Below are 18,017 nucleotides of genomic sequence, written 5' to 3' on the forward strand. Positions count from 1 at the left end.
TGCTGGAATGAGTTTGTTACTATTCATTTATGAGAGCTGTGAGGATGACCTGTGTTTCACGAAGAAATCTTTTAGTGGAGGTTTCAGTAGGGTTTGATAGGCTAAAATTTTGTAGCATGTTTGCTAGTGAGGCCGTGATAATAGCTGTTAGGTTTTTAGGTGCTCTTGGTTGATTTTGTTCTGGAATTGGCCTAGTTGTACGGGTCACATCGGCATAACTTCTTGTTTGCTTTTGGTTGGAGGTCTCCGACTGTGGTCGATGAGTCTCCGGTTTTGATGTCTGGGCCGCTGGTGTTCTTGTACTGTAGGAGGAGGGCTGATTGATTGCCTCCATCCGTCTGTTCTTTGGGTGTTGAGTGCATCCTTTGTAGTTCGCCGGATGAGGGCCACTGCAGTTGGCACATTTGGCCGAGGTGGTCCTTGGCTTAGTGCAGGTATTGGTTGGGTGGCTGTCTCCACATTTTAAACATCTATATTCTGCTCGGCATAGATTCTGGGCATGGCCAAACTTTTGGCACCTGTGGCACTGCCCAGAAGATGATCTTTTACGGAGTGGTTCCGGTGTGACGATGAGACCACAGACTGTTTTTAAGTTGTAGATATCCTTATATATTTTGTGAATCTCAACAAGGACTAATGGCATGGGAGTTTTGTCTGCTTTGTACATTCTGCTCACTTTGACTGGTGGCAGATCCTGAGAATTTAGGTCAGCAGCGATTTCTGCTGTGTCAATGTCTTCACAGACACCACGAAGGACTACTTTTAAATTTTTTTCTGAACTGAGCGCAAAGGTATGATACTGGATGCCTCTGTTGTCCAGTTCCTTGGTCAACCTTCTGTAGTCTGTCACTGTTGCTGGCTGAATCTTTATGCCTTCATCCATGTTTTTGGCCTTAATGAAGCCAATATGCAGATTGGACATTGTGGATCGTAAAGCTGCCCACTTTTGTTTTTCTCTAAGGATGACCGGAGGCACCTTTTCTTTGGGAGAGGTAGCGGCGTCCGAACCCTGAGAATCCTGTTCCATTACAGTGTTGTCATTGTGCGGTTCTTCTGTTGTTCTTCGCTTTTTGCGAGCACGCACTTCTACAAAGTCTGAAGGTGTAGAAGGCATCGACTCTAAATGATCTTCAGTGACGACTTTGTGAGCACGCACTTCTGCAAAGTCTGGAGGAGTAGAAGGCATCGACTCTAAATGATCTTCAGCGACAGCGTCTGAGACACATTCGGGGGGAAACGTGTCATACAGTTTAACCTTTCCCGGCCAATTTTCACTCAGCAGCTTTCCCAGTCTGAGGAATTCAAAATAAACTTCTTCGAATTTGGCCTCATTAAGAAGTTTTGCCATGACAATATTTGGAAATGTGTTAAGTCAAGGATGGAGAAAGAGTAGAGATTGCTCTGGTGTTCCGAGCAGGTAAAAGTAATCCTGTGGACTTTTGAGGGTCCACTAGCAAATCCCGTAGACACCCTAAGGTGTCTACCAGCAATAAGATGTCGCGATATAAAATACAGCAATGGCGATACTAACGGCAGTAGGCCTAGCGTATCGCCCTTATAACTTCAATTGACTTACCTGGATGGAAAATAAATAAAGTGCCTGTTTATGGCAGTAAGCAATTAACTGAAATTACTGATGAATACGCATAAATCACTAAATCATAACCGTCAAATTCACAATTCACCATCAATAATACACGACACTAAACACTACCACGCGAGCCGCCATCTTCATTCCACCTCCTTAATTCGCAATCTGAACTTTCATCATCCTTAACACTAATAAATCATGTAATGGTATCGTGTTAAAGAAAAGGTGTATTGAATTTCTCCTTTATTTTTTATTGAATAATAGAAATTTACTTATTTATTTTACAATTATTCGCATAAATAGTAAATAAACATTATAGTATTATAGCTGAATAATTTCATTTTTGTTTATTTTTTATTTGACGATTCTTTCTAGGTTTTGTGAACTGTTGATCTCATTTCTAATCTTTGAAATACTGTATTTGAATTTCAAATATTATCTTGTATCATATTTACATTTGAACTCCTTTCAAATATTGATTTGATCGTTTTCATTTTTTCTTTCTTTCCTTTTGTTGTTGTTGTTCTGCATGTAATGTGACATTTCTTGTAGGTTAAATTATCAAATAGATTTCTTGCTAAACTCAATAGCACTATTATTATCATTATCATCATCATCGTCATCATTATTATTATTCATAAATGGATATAAGTTATTTCAATAAATATTATTTATATTTTATTGTTAACTTTATTAGCAACAGGACAGGACTTAATAAAATCAGTTTTAATTTCTCTTTGTGAGATTTTTCAGCATTCATTTTATAATTTCAAGCAGTGTCTCTCTTTAAGCTAATTCATTTTAAATCAGTTTTCTTTTCTGGGTACATCAATTTTACTTCCTGGATAATAAATGTTTCAATGAAATTTATTTTTTTCCTTTTCTTCCCCATTCTATCCCCAGTTTTATCATCGCCGTCGGGTTCTAATTTTCGACATATGTTGTAAATTTTATTATTAGATTTTTTTACTTCCTCACACTATTCTTAAAAAAAAAAAAAAAAAAAAAAAAAAAAAAGCAATTTAAAATTGATTCTTAAAATTCACTATTCTTAAAATTAGCAATTTACAACTGATACCAGTAAGCGAACCCTAATTTCGAGTGTGTCCACCTTTGGCTTTGATCACCTCCTGCACCATTCGAGGGAGGCTTTCCACCAATGTGCGGCAGGCATCAGGTGGAATTTGTCTCCATTCCTCCATCAAAGCAGCACTAAATTCAGCGACAGATCGAGGACGTGCTGCTCTGGACTTCAATCGCCGCTTCAATTCGTCCCAGTATTCGATGGGGTTGAGATCAGGACTCTGCACAAGTCAGGGCAGTCGTTTCACACCCATCTCTTCATACCATTGCATAACAGCTGCAGCTTTGTAGCATGAGGAACTGGTTATCTGGATTCTGATTATCCAGAATATCAAGGCACTGAGATGTCTTCATGGAACCACGGACAACGACCTATGGTCCTGCTCCAAACCAACTGAATGCATCCCTCACCATTACTCCTCCACCACCCAACTTTACTGTGGGTACAACAGTGATTTATTGTGGGTACAATATTGATTCATCGCTCCATCGCCAGTGGAAATGTCTAGTTGTCCAGTTCACACCCTTTGCACCAGGCCAGACGAGCCGCCGTTCGTTGTTGTGATGTTCGGCTTGTGTGCTGCTACTCTTCCATGGAAATCCAGTAAATGGAGTTCTTTGTGTGCAGTATGAGTGCACCCTATGGTGTTACTGGTGCTGTGGAACTCATCACAGATGGTCTGTGCCGATTGTAGCCGGCTTTTGCTTGCCACCTGTTTTAACACCCTCCTGGATATCTGCAATAGCAATGCTAGAATGTCTTCAACCGTTGATTTTGGATGCTCCAATTGAGCGGCAATGGCACGTACGGGCACGCCACCAATGTGACAGCCCACGATGACACCTCTCTCGAAGTCACTGAGTTCAAGTCGTGTTGCCATACCACCCGTAATTAACTGCTATGATGAAATACTGCTTCCTACCGTCTGTACACCGGTTTTCATGTTATTAACAAACCTGGAATATTCCATAAGTTCAGATAACAGTGGTATCCAGACAATTATTGGTAGAGAGTGTATGTCTTATTTCAATTTCGTCACAGAGCATGAAAAACACGTTAGTGTTAAAAGATCATCCTTAACTGATTTATAATTTTAGATTTGGTGGCGTAAAAATATGACATCCTGTGACGAAGGAGAGGTTTATATAGAAAAATGTAATGCTATTCATATTCACTTAGAATTTTAAAAACTATCAAAAATTAAAAAAATTAACATCTAAATTACTTAAAATAAAAGAGCCAATAGGCTTCACTTCGGCGATGTAACATTATTTAAATTGAGGGGATATTAAATCCCACGTTATTTCAAAGCTTAATAAGAACCTCAAAGATCGGAATCAGAGTTTCATGCCGAATATAGTAAATTATAAAAATTTCTGCGGACTATGTGCTTTAGCTTACGCTACAATCCGCCGAAATTTTTATAGTTTACTATATCCGGCATGAAACTCTTTGATTCCGATCTTTTAGGTTCTTATTAGGCTTTGAAATAATGGGGGATTTAATATCCCCTTCATTTAATTAACTTATCTTAATTTTAAAAATCTTTAAAAATTTACAAGAATCTCTTTACAGATTTATTCCATTATTTTGAAGTATGTTAATATGAATAAAGTATATAAAATAATAATAATAATTACATGTTTTTATATGTAATTTTCTTTTCCTTGACAAGAAACAAAGTTCGTCTATTGCAAGTAAAGATTACATTGACGCAATTGGATTATCACTAAATAAAATCTTTGCAGAAAAATACTTGCCGAAATATAAGGGACTTTCCCTCGTAGCAACATTGTCATCAATATACGGTATTCCCAGAGTATATACAGCTGTGGCGCCAATTCCTATGAACAACAGACTAAAGAAAAATACTGCCAGCACTGCTTGGGTCACCTTATTGTGATGGCTGGTATTCTCGGGAGAGTCGCATCTGGAACCCTTCAATCCTTTATACAAGGGAGGTTGCGTAGAATGCCAAACGGTCAGCTCTTCTAACACTGGAGGGGTTGTGTTTGTCTCCGGAAGATCTGAGAGAGTCGCATTCGACTCTTTTAGATCCTGAAGAGTCGAATTTGGCCACGTCCATTGAGAAAAAGTTACGTTATCACTAAAGTCCCCTTCAGTATGATGGCACAACCTGGCGGTGAGTTCACGCAACTGGAAAGAGGTAGCGTTTCGTTTGGACGGAATTGTAGATGGAATGGTGTAACCACCAAAGAGAAAGTGGGGAGTGGAACACAGGATGGAAGCGAGAGCGAATATTAACATCCCCCCCGCTATCCACTTCGGTCTATGTCCCTGTCCACCGTAATAGGTGAGCAACAGAGCGCCACCTATCTGTCCAATTTCAGTGGCAGACATGATGATACCGGTGGTCTTACTTTGGATCTGGTAAAGCTTCTCGATGGTCGTAAGAACGCTCACGAAGTAAGTGTAGTACATCCCTTGGAGAACGCTGGTTAAGCAAAACACTGCAAGAAATGCCTTCTTATTAGCGAACGATTGTAACCATCTCGGTTTTAGGGACCACACCCCACACGTATAATCGTCACGGTCATCGTAAACATCCAGTAGTTCCATGTGACATGCACAGTTAGGAAATATCTTGTATCTGGATTCATCTGGAACTAATGACACTTGTCCGTTAACGCCTCCGTTGGCAAGTTTGTGATGGCCATTCAGATCGCCATTCTTGGTTTCTTTATCACCACCACCACACGTTGTAGTGAGCCTGCAGTCGTTAGGTGAATCGACTACGCTGCCACCTAGGGGCGTAAATGACCTCTCTTTTTCCATTGCTTTACGATCCTAATATGTAGAGAGACCTAATTAAAAAAAAAAAGAAAAAAATTAATTCTATATGAAAAGTTTCCAAATATTTTAAGTAACTTAAATTTTGTACACTTTTATGCAATTTTATATTATTTACCTTCATTATTTAAGTTCTTTTTTTTTTTTTTCCCCAATTACAGTTTATACACCATTTCTTCCTTAAAATTTATACGGTACGTAAATTTACACATGAATGAGTGCATTTTTCTTTCTTTTTTTTTTTTTTTATTAGTGCAGAGCTCATGCCTATTTTCCAGTTACAATTCCATATAATAATTCTTAAAGAACTTCATGTAATTTCTTTTTAATTACAATAAATATTCGCAATATTTTGCTTGACCAACAAAAATTAAATAATCTTGTTTCGATAAATACAATAAAATGTTACATATATTTACACTTATGTTTATTTATTTATTTATTGCCAGACTGCCACATTATCAAAAAGAAAGTAAGCCCCTTAACTCTGTATAAATTTATTCCCCCATTGAAATCAAATAAACTACATTAAGAAAATGAATGCACTTTATCAAGATTGATAAAGGCAAATTGTTCAGTTAAATCGAATATTATATTAATAAAATATAATATACTGTAAAGTGACCTCTTGCGGTGGGTCCTAGGACTTCAGAGAGGTGTGAATATTAATACAATTAATACAATAATATTGATATTTCGCATATTAAGTTAACTGTATTAAATTAGTAATATATTTTATCAATTAATTTTTATTATCAGTTCATTTAAAGTAATTTATATCTATTAAAATACTCATTTAAGCTTAATTTCTAACTTTATAATAAAAAAATAAAAAATGCCTAGCGTTAGGTAGGCATTTTTTTTTTCTCAGAAAACAAATAGGTAGGCATTTTTTTCTCATTTGTTTTCTGAAAACTCATACACCATATCTCCAGCAGATTGATAATAATAATAATAATAATAATTCTTATTTTATTAAAATATTTTATTATTTTATGAAAAAGAGAGAAAGTGAAATTTTATATATAATTATTTATGAAATTCTTAAAAATATCTAAAAACATATAAAAGAAGAATTAAAAAATTCTCATACACCTTTATTTAAATTATAGCCAATACATATAAATAAAAATTTTGATTTCATACCAGTATAAGGGGGGGGTGAATGGAACAATCGACCGTGAGATGCGGTGATTGATTCATTCAATCCAATACCCTTGGAGGGTAATGGATGGCAATGCTGTAGACAATGAAGTTCTAACTGAGGCTCGGCTATTGCTGTTACCCTCCTGCCATGATCAGAGCTTTAATAGCTCAATAACACCTTATCCCTACACTGTCCACTACAGATAACGGGGAATATGAAAAGCATTCTTGCTTCGCCCCTTTAAGCCAGTCCTTATAAGGACTACCAGTATAAGGAGAGAATACCCTTGGAGGGTAATGGATGGATGCTGTAGCCAATGAAGCTCTAACTGAGGCTCGGCTAATGCTGTTACCCTCCTGCCATGATCAGAGCTTTAATAGCTCAAAAACACCCTATCCTTACACTGTCCTCTACAGATAACGGGGAATATGAAAAGCATTCTTGCTTCGCCCCTTTAAGCCAGTCCTTATATAAGGACTATAAGGATACCAGTATAACTTAGGGTCCACCATACTCTTGGAGGGTAATGGATGGCAATGCTTTAGCCAATGAAGTTCTAACTGAGGCTCGGCTATTGCTGTTACCCTCCTGCCATGATCAGAGCTTTAATTTAATAGATCAATAACACCTTATCCCTACACTGTCCTCTACAGATAACGGGGAAGATAAAAAGCATTCTTGCTTCGCCCTTTTAAGCCAGTCCTTATAAGGACTATAATACCAGTATAACTTATATAACTTATAAGCCTGCCCTTATAAGTTATATATAAGTTATATTGGCACAATGCTAGCTGTATATTCGTAAGTAGTTCTACCTGAAGCTCGGCTTTTGCTGTTACCCCCTGGGTCGCAGAGATTCGTGAGTTCGCTCTCTTAAGGTTTTTGCCTTAAGACAGCAATTTCAGTCTCCGTGCAAAGTGTTTTCCGGTACGGCCCGGTGAGGGGCTTTGCCGGAGAATGCCTTTCTTCGGAATTTGAGCGGTTCTGTTCGGCGGGGGGGGGGGAAGGAAGGCCATCACTGAGTGGAATCAACGCTGAGATGGACGGTCTTTCGGCCATTACGGAGTGGTCTAGGGATCGTCCTAATTTTTAGAGTTGGCTTTACTTAAACATCGCTCATAAGCTTCTCGGCCCTTTGGCTGAGATCAAAGTGTAGTTTCTGTTCTTACAAAGTTTTCGAGGTAAGTGAGAATGTAGCGTCTGTTCTTTCCAGTTGATATCAGATACGGGTCCCATAGGGGCTCGAGATATCAAACTATCTAAGCACAGACACTTTAAACCCCAGACTGGGGTAAAAGTAAACACGAGATAGGGATAAGAACTTTATAGCACCCCCCCCTCCAGGCAATCTTCCAACGATGACATCTGTGGTTCCTCGCATCCGGACCCTTGGCTTTGAGGTGGATGCTTCAACACCGGCAAGGAAGATAGCAAGAGCTATTATGAACTATGTAGGAGCTGAAAACATATTTGGGTTTACCCCCTATGGGGGGGGGGTAGACGGTACCAAGTAGTTGTCAAGAACATAGCAACCAGAAATAAGCCACTTGGCGGTTTCGAATGTGGAGAAAAAAAAATTTCTCCTTTCATGATAGGGAGTATCTTAAAAATGCTCAAAATACAAAGATTCCCCCTAGAATACACGGAGAATGAAGACATCATTCGAAGTGTATTCTCAAAGTAGGGCGACGTAAAGGAAATTCAGATTCTTAACGATGCTGACAACCAAGAGTGGAAATCAGGGGAAGTAAACATCTCCCTTGAGATGAAAACTGAAGTTCCAACTTCGTTCTCATAGGATCTGCCAGGGTAACGGTAAACTACCCTGGGGTGAAAAAGCAATGTTTCAGGTGTGGTGCCTTCAGTCATCTTGGGGCAGACTGCCCTCGACTAAAATGCAAAAATTGTCTTAAAACAGGCCATACCCTAGATAAATGCAAAGCGGCTTACCTCAAATGTGGTGCCTTAGACCACAAAGTGGACACCTGCCCACGCAGAAAGGATGGGGAGGGGGATCATAAGGCCAACAACAGTTACGACAGAACATGGGTCGGAAAACCCAGAGTTTCCAACTCTAAAAGAGGCATACAGCAAAACAACGGCCGAAGAAGAGAAGGCAGACTCCACAGAAACCTCAGCATCCAAACCTAAGGAAGAGAAGAAGCGAGGCACACACGAAAGAGAAACAGCCAAAAAAACAAGCTGCCATGAATGATGAAACCACTGTAGAAGAAGAAGAGGAAGAAGATAAAACAGAAAGCATGGAGACAAACAACACCCCTTTCAAAAGACCAATCAGTCCAGAAGAAATGAAAACAAAATCAGATGAAACTGAAAAAGCAGATATTGCCCACCAAGATCCCCCCCCCCCTCAAGAAAGACGCTAAGGCATCTGTTAAAAGAAACCCCTGTGTTATCAGAAAAGTTCCAGAATGCAACAGCAAAAATAGGAGACCCTGTACTCATGCTCACAGGCCAAAAAGGCCCTAAAGTTGTGAGTGTGAAATGGGGTGACCTATACATAGAAGACATAAGTGAGGTCACTCCAGAACAGAGGCAGAAATAACGTTTTTCAGAACTCTCCAAATGATAACTTTAGACAAGGGTGGTAGGTTGGCAGATGAAATATTGACAACACAACAAGAGGAAGTAGACCTTGTCAACCCCTTGTACAGTCTTTAAGTCCACACAGGAGGGGGTGGACCTGAGAATCCGAGCGGCGAAGGCCTACAGCGAGGCAGTGCATCTCCTTGTGAGCTGCATCCCTCGGGCCAGGTCCTTCCCCCACTTCTAAGTTCACTTTTCTATTCTCTTTCCAGATGTTCTGTAGGTTTACTGTCTCTGTACGTTATTCATGTTAAGTTTTCTAGTTTTTGTTACATGTTTCCTTTTCAGGATTTTTCCTTTTTCTAAAGTGAAAAATCCACTACCGTTTTAGAAACACCCTTGGGGGGGGGGGGGTAAACAGCTAAAACAGGTCAGCTGAGGCCTCTTTTATCTACTCTACCACTAAGCACTCTATCTTTATTTCCTCTCCTACTATCTGCTGAATCTCAGCATCTATCTCACTCCACAGGCCGATTATGAGATTTTGTTGAACTCACAAAATATATAATCAGAAAAAAATCAGCTAACGCCTTTTCATTCCCGTATACGGGGAGTAGGCGAGGCCATTTAGCCCTATCTAACTTTTGGAGAGTGAGTGGGCAGTTCAATCTCCACTGGTACCAATCAGAGATAGCTGGCCCAAGGCTATCACTAATAGCGGTACGCAGTGAAGAGAGACGGCTCAAATGTGCCAACATTTCGTGATCCCTACACAATATATTTAATGTCTGAAATAATGTGGGTTCTACGGTCGATTTTCTTGAGTTTACGGGACGAAAAACCCGAGTTTCCGGGAGGAAAAACCCGCTTGCTCGACTAACTCGGGAACCAGTCGAATAAAGGCTTAGAAAAATTTCCTCTAGTTGCCGACTAGACTCGAAACCAAGTCTTTCTTCGTGCGGCCAAGCGCCGTGGTGTGCAAACGCCACATCCACTGAGCTACACAGGCTCCAATATATATATATATATATATATATATATATTATATTATACTATATATATATATATATATATATATATATATATATTATATTATACTATATATATATATATATATATATATATATATATATATATATATATATTATATTATACTATATTAGCACGATTTTGTTGAAGTACGTAATATAATATATTTGAATTACGTAGCACATTATACATACATGCATACATCTTCAAGGCCCACCTTTCCTAATTGGGTTGTGGGGGCAACAGCTGCAAGAGGAACTTCCAATGGCCACGATCCTCTGCCACCAAGCTCAGGTGTTCTGGTGGGATTCCCAAACGTGTCCACCCAAGGTTTTGGATATAATCTATCCAGCGAGTCCTTGGCCTTCCACGTGGCCGCCCACCCTCTGGCTTGGCAACGAGGGCCTGCTGAGGGAGCCTCTCTTGGGGCATTCTGACCAGGTGCCCGTACCAACGTAACTGTGATCTCTCAACACGGAGAAGCAGCGGTTGAGTATTGAGGGTTTCCCGAATTGCAGAGCTTCTGACTCTGTCGAGTTTTGTCAGCCCCGCAACCCCTCGAAGGAACCTCATTTCAGCCGCTTGGATTCGTGTCCGCATTCTATAGCACGTTATATATTATATTATAATATATTTGAATTACGTAGCACAAATAATTATCTGTTGCATTAGGAGATAACATTACGTTCATATTAATAACTTAAATTCAGTTTTATTGGAGTATCATATTTGAAGTACAGCTAATATTACACACACACACGTAGAATTTTAGATTATCAGTTGTATTAGAGTATAAATAATTATCAATCCTATTAAATTATAATATCATTACAGTTGTTGCATTAGAGCATGGCAAGACAATAATTAAAAAAATTGTTTTTTCTTGGACGTATTTTAAGTAGCTTATTAGATTGTTTAGGTTCAATTAGTTGATATATATGCCTAAAGATGGCAGCATGGTACTTTATAAAGTAATCAAAGGTCGGAAGAAATGTCATCCTTCGGCCACCGTCCTCTACACTTTAACCCTTGTTCTTTGATGACCTTGAACTCTAATCGAGGAACTAGAAGAAAAAAAAAAAAATAGTAGCTAGCTGAGGACTAGCTAGCAGGTAGCTACGATAGTGAGCAAGCGGGAGATGGGTAGCGTCCTGTGTTTACACACTGTTGACCGTGACCTCGCCAGCAAAGTGCATGCAGGAGATGTTTTTCTTTTGTAACTTTTTTGTAGCACTTTACTCTCATCACAAGAAGTGCGTGGGTTCTTTTTTTTTCTTTCTTTCTTTAACGGCTAAGATTTATTTCTCCAACCCCAAACAGCGAAGTTGTTTTTTTATTGGAGAGGAGTGGCTAAGAATCGTTTCCATCAGTCTTGCTAAGGAAATAAAAGTTGTGTGGCTCAGAACGGTAAAGGAAGAGAGAAATAAAAAAAAAAAAAGGAGAAAAAAATTGTAAATAAATGTCACATTAATAACTTCAAAATACAAATTGAATGGATTTTTTTTTTCAGGTTTACATTGCGTTTCAGTTTTTGTTTTGTTTTGTTTTCAAAGTCAATTATATTCCCATTTTTTATCCCACGCTACTAAATTTGAGAAAAGGACTGATAAACTAGTCCAAAATACAGTTATTTTTATGAAGAGCGTCACATTTAAAGCATCATAAAATTAAAGGGAAATTGCACAAATTCAAACTTTTCAGTGGACATTTAATCCCAGAAATTTGAAATGGAAAACTAAGCTGAAACGATGTATTTGAGTGCTTATAAAGTCTTACAAAAGCCTTGGTCTTAACTTGGAAGCACAAGTCATTTATTAGTGGCATCTTCATTGTGAAAGAAAGGCATAAGGTACCGAAACTTCTTCAAAATTTAATGGTTTAATGTTTGAGAATATTTTTCGGAAAAATACTTTATTTTTAATTTTTTAAGTATTTAAAAATGCTCTCTGTTTTTCATTAAATAACATGAAAATCAATTGCTTGCATTCTGTTTATTTATTTTAGTTTTAGTTATTTCATCTTTAATTATTTTTTGCCACAATCCTACTTAAAAATGCATAAGTTTGAATGTGTTGAAATTTGAGGTAAAAACAAGCTGCATTTGACATTAATAATAGTAGATTGCAAAATATTTGTTTTAATAGATTACATTAAAATAAACAAAAAAGAAATACATAAAATCATATAAAAATTAATATTTAAAGATAAATGTTTCTAATACGAATTATCATAATCGCTAATACACCTTTATTTTAATTGTAGTGGGAAAATACATGTTTCACTCCCATTGTTTGAAAGTGTAAACAAAAAAATCCCTTCAAAATGAAATAATGTAACATAAATACACTTATATTGAAATCGTTGCAATGTATAGAATAAAATGTAAAATCATTTTATTCTATATTCTATATTGATAATATAGAATAAAATGATTTATTATCAATATAGAATATAAAATGCCATAATGTTTTCTAATAATAATCATAATATATTATTAGAAAATATTGGATTCGTTGCAATGTATAGAATAAAATGCAAAATCAATATATTATTAGAAAATACATATACATAGTTCGCTCCAATAAAAATGTCATTTTTAGATTTATAACTTAAAGAAAATCGGATTTGTGTGTGCTTTTAAACTAGAATATCTACCCTATATATATAAAATGATAAGCCTTTTTATGTCACGTTTTTTGAAACATTTTGAAACTCAGGGGCTACCCTGAGTGTCGAGCCATCAAAATTCAAGGAGAACCGGCCTACCAGTCCGGAACTCGAGGGGTTGGACGCCAGGGGGGCGTAGCCCCCTAGTTTCTATCCAATAAAATATCTAGTTTAGCAGGCTTTCTTTAAAAAAAAATCGAAAGGATTCATCAGTGGGAAATACTCATTTACAGAATATATATCAACTAGAACTAATCTTGATTTTCAGATTTGTTTACCAGTCATAGTAGTGACGAAATGGAAGAAGGATGTGGCCAATTGGTGCAGGACTTGTGATGTAATCTTGTCCACTGATGTTATCGCGAATAAAACGAATGCATGCTGCAGTTTTCCAGAAATCTGACCATTCGATCCACAAGTCAAATAAATCAAAGTTGTTGATATGTTATTGAGCTGAAATTTGTCGACACAAATATTGTCAGTTACAGATTTTGTGGTTTCTCTGGAATAACCAAGAATGTCTTAAGATCTCAATTTCTTCAAAAGGTACATTTCAAACTTCGCAGAAAAGTTTGGACTCCCGATCAAGATGTAAAATAAACATTAGCATGTGAGATGGTCCTTCCCATTTTTTTAAACAAAAGTTAAATAGCAGTTTAATATTAACTAACCCTATCTTCTTTGTGAGAAGGATATATACAGTAAGTATATCCTCCTCACAAATTAACTGCAAGGACAGCGTGTATCGAGAGGATCCATACTATAGTCGAAAAATAAAACGCTGTATAAAAAGTCCACTAGTTTCTTGCTAATCATACAATATAAAATCAACAAGACAGGTACTTCTAACTATAGGAGGCAGGGGAACTGTATAAACCAATTGTGCGTGTGATGTAATGGTGTTCCCAATTTTGTCAAAAGCTGTTTACGTATTTCAACAGTTTGCTTGAAACATACTGTCCAGTTGAGGACCTTATGTAGAAATATAAAAAGCTTGGAAAGAAATCACCGGACACTATAGTGTAAAGAACAAACAGCCATGCTTTCCCTTAAGGGGAGCCATGGCTGTTTAACTTCCTTTTGCTGCGATGGCTGCAGCAGTCCTACGGGGCATTCCGAAAGCGTACTATAGCGATCAATGGGAATTTTGGCCCATTCTTCCTGTAGGCATGTAATGACGTCATGGACTGTTATGGGAAGTACGTCATTTGACCTCCTCACCCGACGCTCCGGTTCATTCCACAGATGTTCAGTAGGATTGAGATCTGGATCTGTAGAGCGTCACCACACTTGATTAATCCACTGATCAGTCAAGTGTGGTGACGTTCATGTCCGCAAACCACTCAACAGCAACAGGCTTATGACACGTGGGAAGCATTGCATTGTTCCGAATGTTCAGATAACTCACGGAGTTCAATGGTCGTGGCACAAGAAGCAGAGGTCGAGTCCTAACCAGGAAAAACAGGACCATACCATCACACCGCCACCTCCGAATTTTATAGTTGGGATTACGCACTCTGATAAGAGACGTTCGCCTGGCATCCTCCCCCATCCACACCTGTCAATTTTATTCTGTAGAGGGTATAGCGTGATTCGTCGCTCCATAGCACAGCTTTCCACATTCCAGTGTACACGGTCTTTGCACCACTGAAGATGGCGCTGCATGTTCGTTAGGGTAATGTGGGACTTGCATATTGCGGTCCTATCATGGAAACCCATGTTGTGAGTCTCGATTATTAATGTTTTTGTGCAGATTCGTGTTATAGTCGATGCTTGGAACTTCGCATTCAACGTGCCAGCCGACGAACGGCGGTTTTTACGTACGAGTATCCTTCGTAGCACCCTAAGGTCACGTTCAGTTAGGTGGTGGGTCGCCCACCGCGGATGGCACTTGCAGTTGACTCCGTGCGCTTCCATCTCAATATGGTATCACTGATTGTTGACTTGGGATGGTCAAATTTTCAACAATTTTCCGAACAGATGGATGTGTGCTAGGATGCCACGCTGTAGGCATTCTATCACATTGTCTCTTCAAATTCCGTGAGTTCCCTCCTCGCAGTTGCGCTGGTTTGGGAGCATCATATTCCTTCAATTTATACTAGCTACAAACACGTGACTCGTTACATGGCACGATGCACCTTGCCAATGGCGGGGTGTCCAATAACTTCTCTCCAAGTAGTAATGAAGGCACAACCGCAGGGCCGCGCCGTGCGGTTGTGCAGATTGTGCGCCGCACAAGGGCGCTTGAAGATAGGGGCGCCATTTCGCCACGGGAAATAATAAACAAAATATATAAATTTTCTTATTCTTGAATTATATCGTACTCTATAAATTACACAATTACAAATTATAGTTAATTCAATAAAAATAAAATTTTAAATCAGTCAAATTATTGTGAATTCTTAATATCTAACAATATTTTTAACTTGATACGTCACCAGTTTTTTATAATTTTTTTGAAGTGAATCAATATTACCACAGATTTTATTTCACAGAGTAAGCATCGACTCAGCGAAAATTTTATAAATATTCTCGATTGTTTATTATATTTTTAGTGGAAATTGTTAGTTTAAGACAGACCTTGAATTCATTCTTAAGCTGTGCTTTGCCCAGTACCATTGGCAAGGTGTAGCATTGAGGCAGCCTGCCTCACGGCGCTGCTTAATAAGGGCGCTCGTTCAGCCGTATTACGGCAACAAGATATTTTACAAAAATACAGCGTTTAGTTTACCAAATTAAAAAGGCGCCATTTCCCATTGACAGTTACATATGTGCTTATTATATTTTATTAATAAAAAAATTATAGTCATACATACTAAAACTAAACATTTTAGAACCCACTTATTAGATACTCAAGGAAACAACCCATAAAGTATCATACGATGTGAATTTCATAAACTTTTATAGTCTATATATATATATACAGTATATATATTAAATTATATTATGCATGAATTCTCCTACTCAAATTGCGAGAAAAATTACTGTGTAATATATTTCTCAACAAATAGTGCAATTACAGGGAATATATACTGGGAATATGAACACTAACTAATGAATCACATCTTCCCTCCAACAGCAACTGCTATATACACTCAAGCAAACCACATGTTGCAGGTGCAACATATGGTTTTGCTTGACACTACTCCCCCCCCCCCTCCGTCATGAACGTGTTTAAACTAAGAAATATATAGTGAATGCATTTCAGATATTATGGAAATCGGTTTGAGAATTAGCATTTCAATTTAATTGTCAGCTTGTTTTGTTTGGGTTGCGCGATCTTTTGTTAATACCGCACCAATCATATGCACTTCTTAATAGTTGCTTTTTCTCTACTGGCCTACAATCGCGCACATCTTTCACTTCTCATTAGTAATTTGTCAAGGATTGTTCATTACGTATCTCGAGTCTTAAATTACTGGTAATTTTTGGTTGCACACAAGGAAACCGCTCTCCAGGGCAGAAGAAGTGATGGAGAATAGAAGCTTCTTGGTAAGTCCTACCCATTTTCAGTTTTTTTTTTCTGGAAACCTTAGTTTCCGAAAAATCCCCGCATATATCTCGCTGCGCGATTTTTTAGCTTTAATTTTGGGGAAAAAGTGCGAGTTATAGTCGAGTAAATACATAAATGCCAAGCTTATGATAACGGTTCAAATATGCGAGGCAAACATAATGGACTGCAGAAAAAAATCCTTGAAATAAATTCAAGAGCTTTTTTTATTCCGTGTGCTGTTCATTCATTAAATTTGGTAGTTAATGATGCAGCTAAGATATCCTGTGAAACTACATTTTTTGGGGGTAATACAGGAATTATATAATTATTTTTCAATATCTGTGAAGCATTGGGCTATATTAAAAAAATATATTCGTGTTTTAAATTTCAAACCACTTTCTGCTACTAGGTGGGAAAGGAGAGTAGAAGCAATAAAGCCACTTAAAAATAATATCAAGGAAATTTACCAGGCTCTTTTTGATATTACGGAAGATGAAACTAAAGACATCCATTCTAGAGTTCAGGCAGACAATTTAATTTCAAAGATTTATTCGTTTAAATTTATTTGCTCTGTTCATGTTTGGTACGAAATCTTAAGTCTCGTAAATGTTGCAAGCAAAATAATGCAGAATCCGACATTTGATATAGGAAAAATTACAGAAATTCTTGATTATGTTATACAAGAATTAAATACTCGCCGAACAGACCAATTTTTTTTAAATATTATTAGAACTGCAAAATAAGTAGCAAACAATCTTAATAGTGATCCTATTTTTCCAGACATTCGCAAAAGAACAAAAACAAAAATGTTTGGTTACGAAGCATCAGATGAGACAACGCATGATCTTAAACAAAATTTTAAAATAAATTTTTTCTTCGAGATTTTAGACACGACAATAACTTCAGTCACGGAAAGATTCATACTCTTAAAACAACATAGCGAGGACTTTAAAGTTATAAGAGACATTAGCAAATTAAAAGATTGGAGCGATGAAAATTTAATGAAACATTGTAAAGATTTGCACTTAAAACTGAGCGACAATCAAGATATTGATTTTATATTTATTTGAGGAATTAAAAACTTTGCAATGTTTTATTAAAAAAAGAGTCGGCTCCTCAGGATGTTTTAAATTATATATACGAAAATAAATTAACCGATATGTTTCCGAATACTGCGATTGTGATGAGTAATTTATTTAACCTTACCAATATCCGTAGAATCAGGGGAAAGAAGTTTTTCAAAACTGAAACTAATAAAAAATTATTTGCGGTCAACAATGTCTGGAGAACGTCTAACGGATCTATCAATTATATCAATTGAAAATAATAAAATGGATTCATTCGACATTAAAGATATTATTAAAAATTTTGTCGCGGCTAAAGCAAGACGGATAAATATGTAAAATAAATCTACATTTATACTAATTGTTATATAGTTAAAAGCATATCTCCAAATTATCTTTGTTGTGTAATATTTCTTTTATTATATTATGGGTATATATTATGTTAAAGATACCAAGCAATTTTATAAGCTAGGTTTTTTAATCTTTTTCCCAAGTGAGCAAACAGCCAAGTAAGTCAAGTTACTACGTGCAGCTGCATATATATATAACTGTGTATATATATATATATATATTAAGGAATAAAC

At 37.2% G+C, this 18,017-nt stretch overlaps 1 protein-coding gene and 1 pseudogene across 1 annotated transcript in view; one reads left to right on the forward strand and one right to left on the reverse strand.

Annotated features, from left to right (window-relative positions):
• The window catches only part of LOC150106886 (solute carrier organic anion transporter family member 74D-like), a 229,918-nt gene that overhangs the window by 61,900 nt on the left and 150,001 nt on the right, over nucleotides 1-18,017 (reverse strand). Inside the window, exon 4 of the mRNA XM_090393366.1 lies at nucleotides 4,436-5,500. Within this exon, the coding sequence (XP_090249492.1) occupies nucleotides 4,436-5,471 (1,036 nt within the window). The 5' untranslated portion in view covers nucleotides 5,472-5,500. The remainder of the gene's footprint in view (nucleotides 1-4,435; nucleotides 5,501-18,017) is intronic.
• On the forward strand, nucleotides 7,753-7,909 carry LOC150106887 (U2 spliceosomal RNA; annotated as a pseudogene).

The sequence above is a fragment of the Typopeltis vanoorti genome, chromosome 5 (assembly GCF_054136105.1).
Source record: "Typopeltis vanoorti isolate ZY-2024b chromosome 5, IOZ_Tvanoo_1.0, whole genome shotgun sequence".
Taxonomy (NCBI): Eukaryota; Metazoa; Arthropoda; class Arachnida; order Uropygi; family Thelyphonidae; genus Typopeltis; species Typopeltis vanoorti.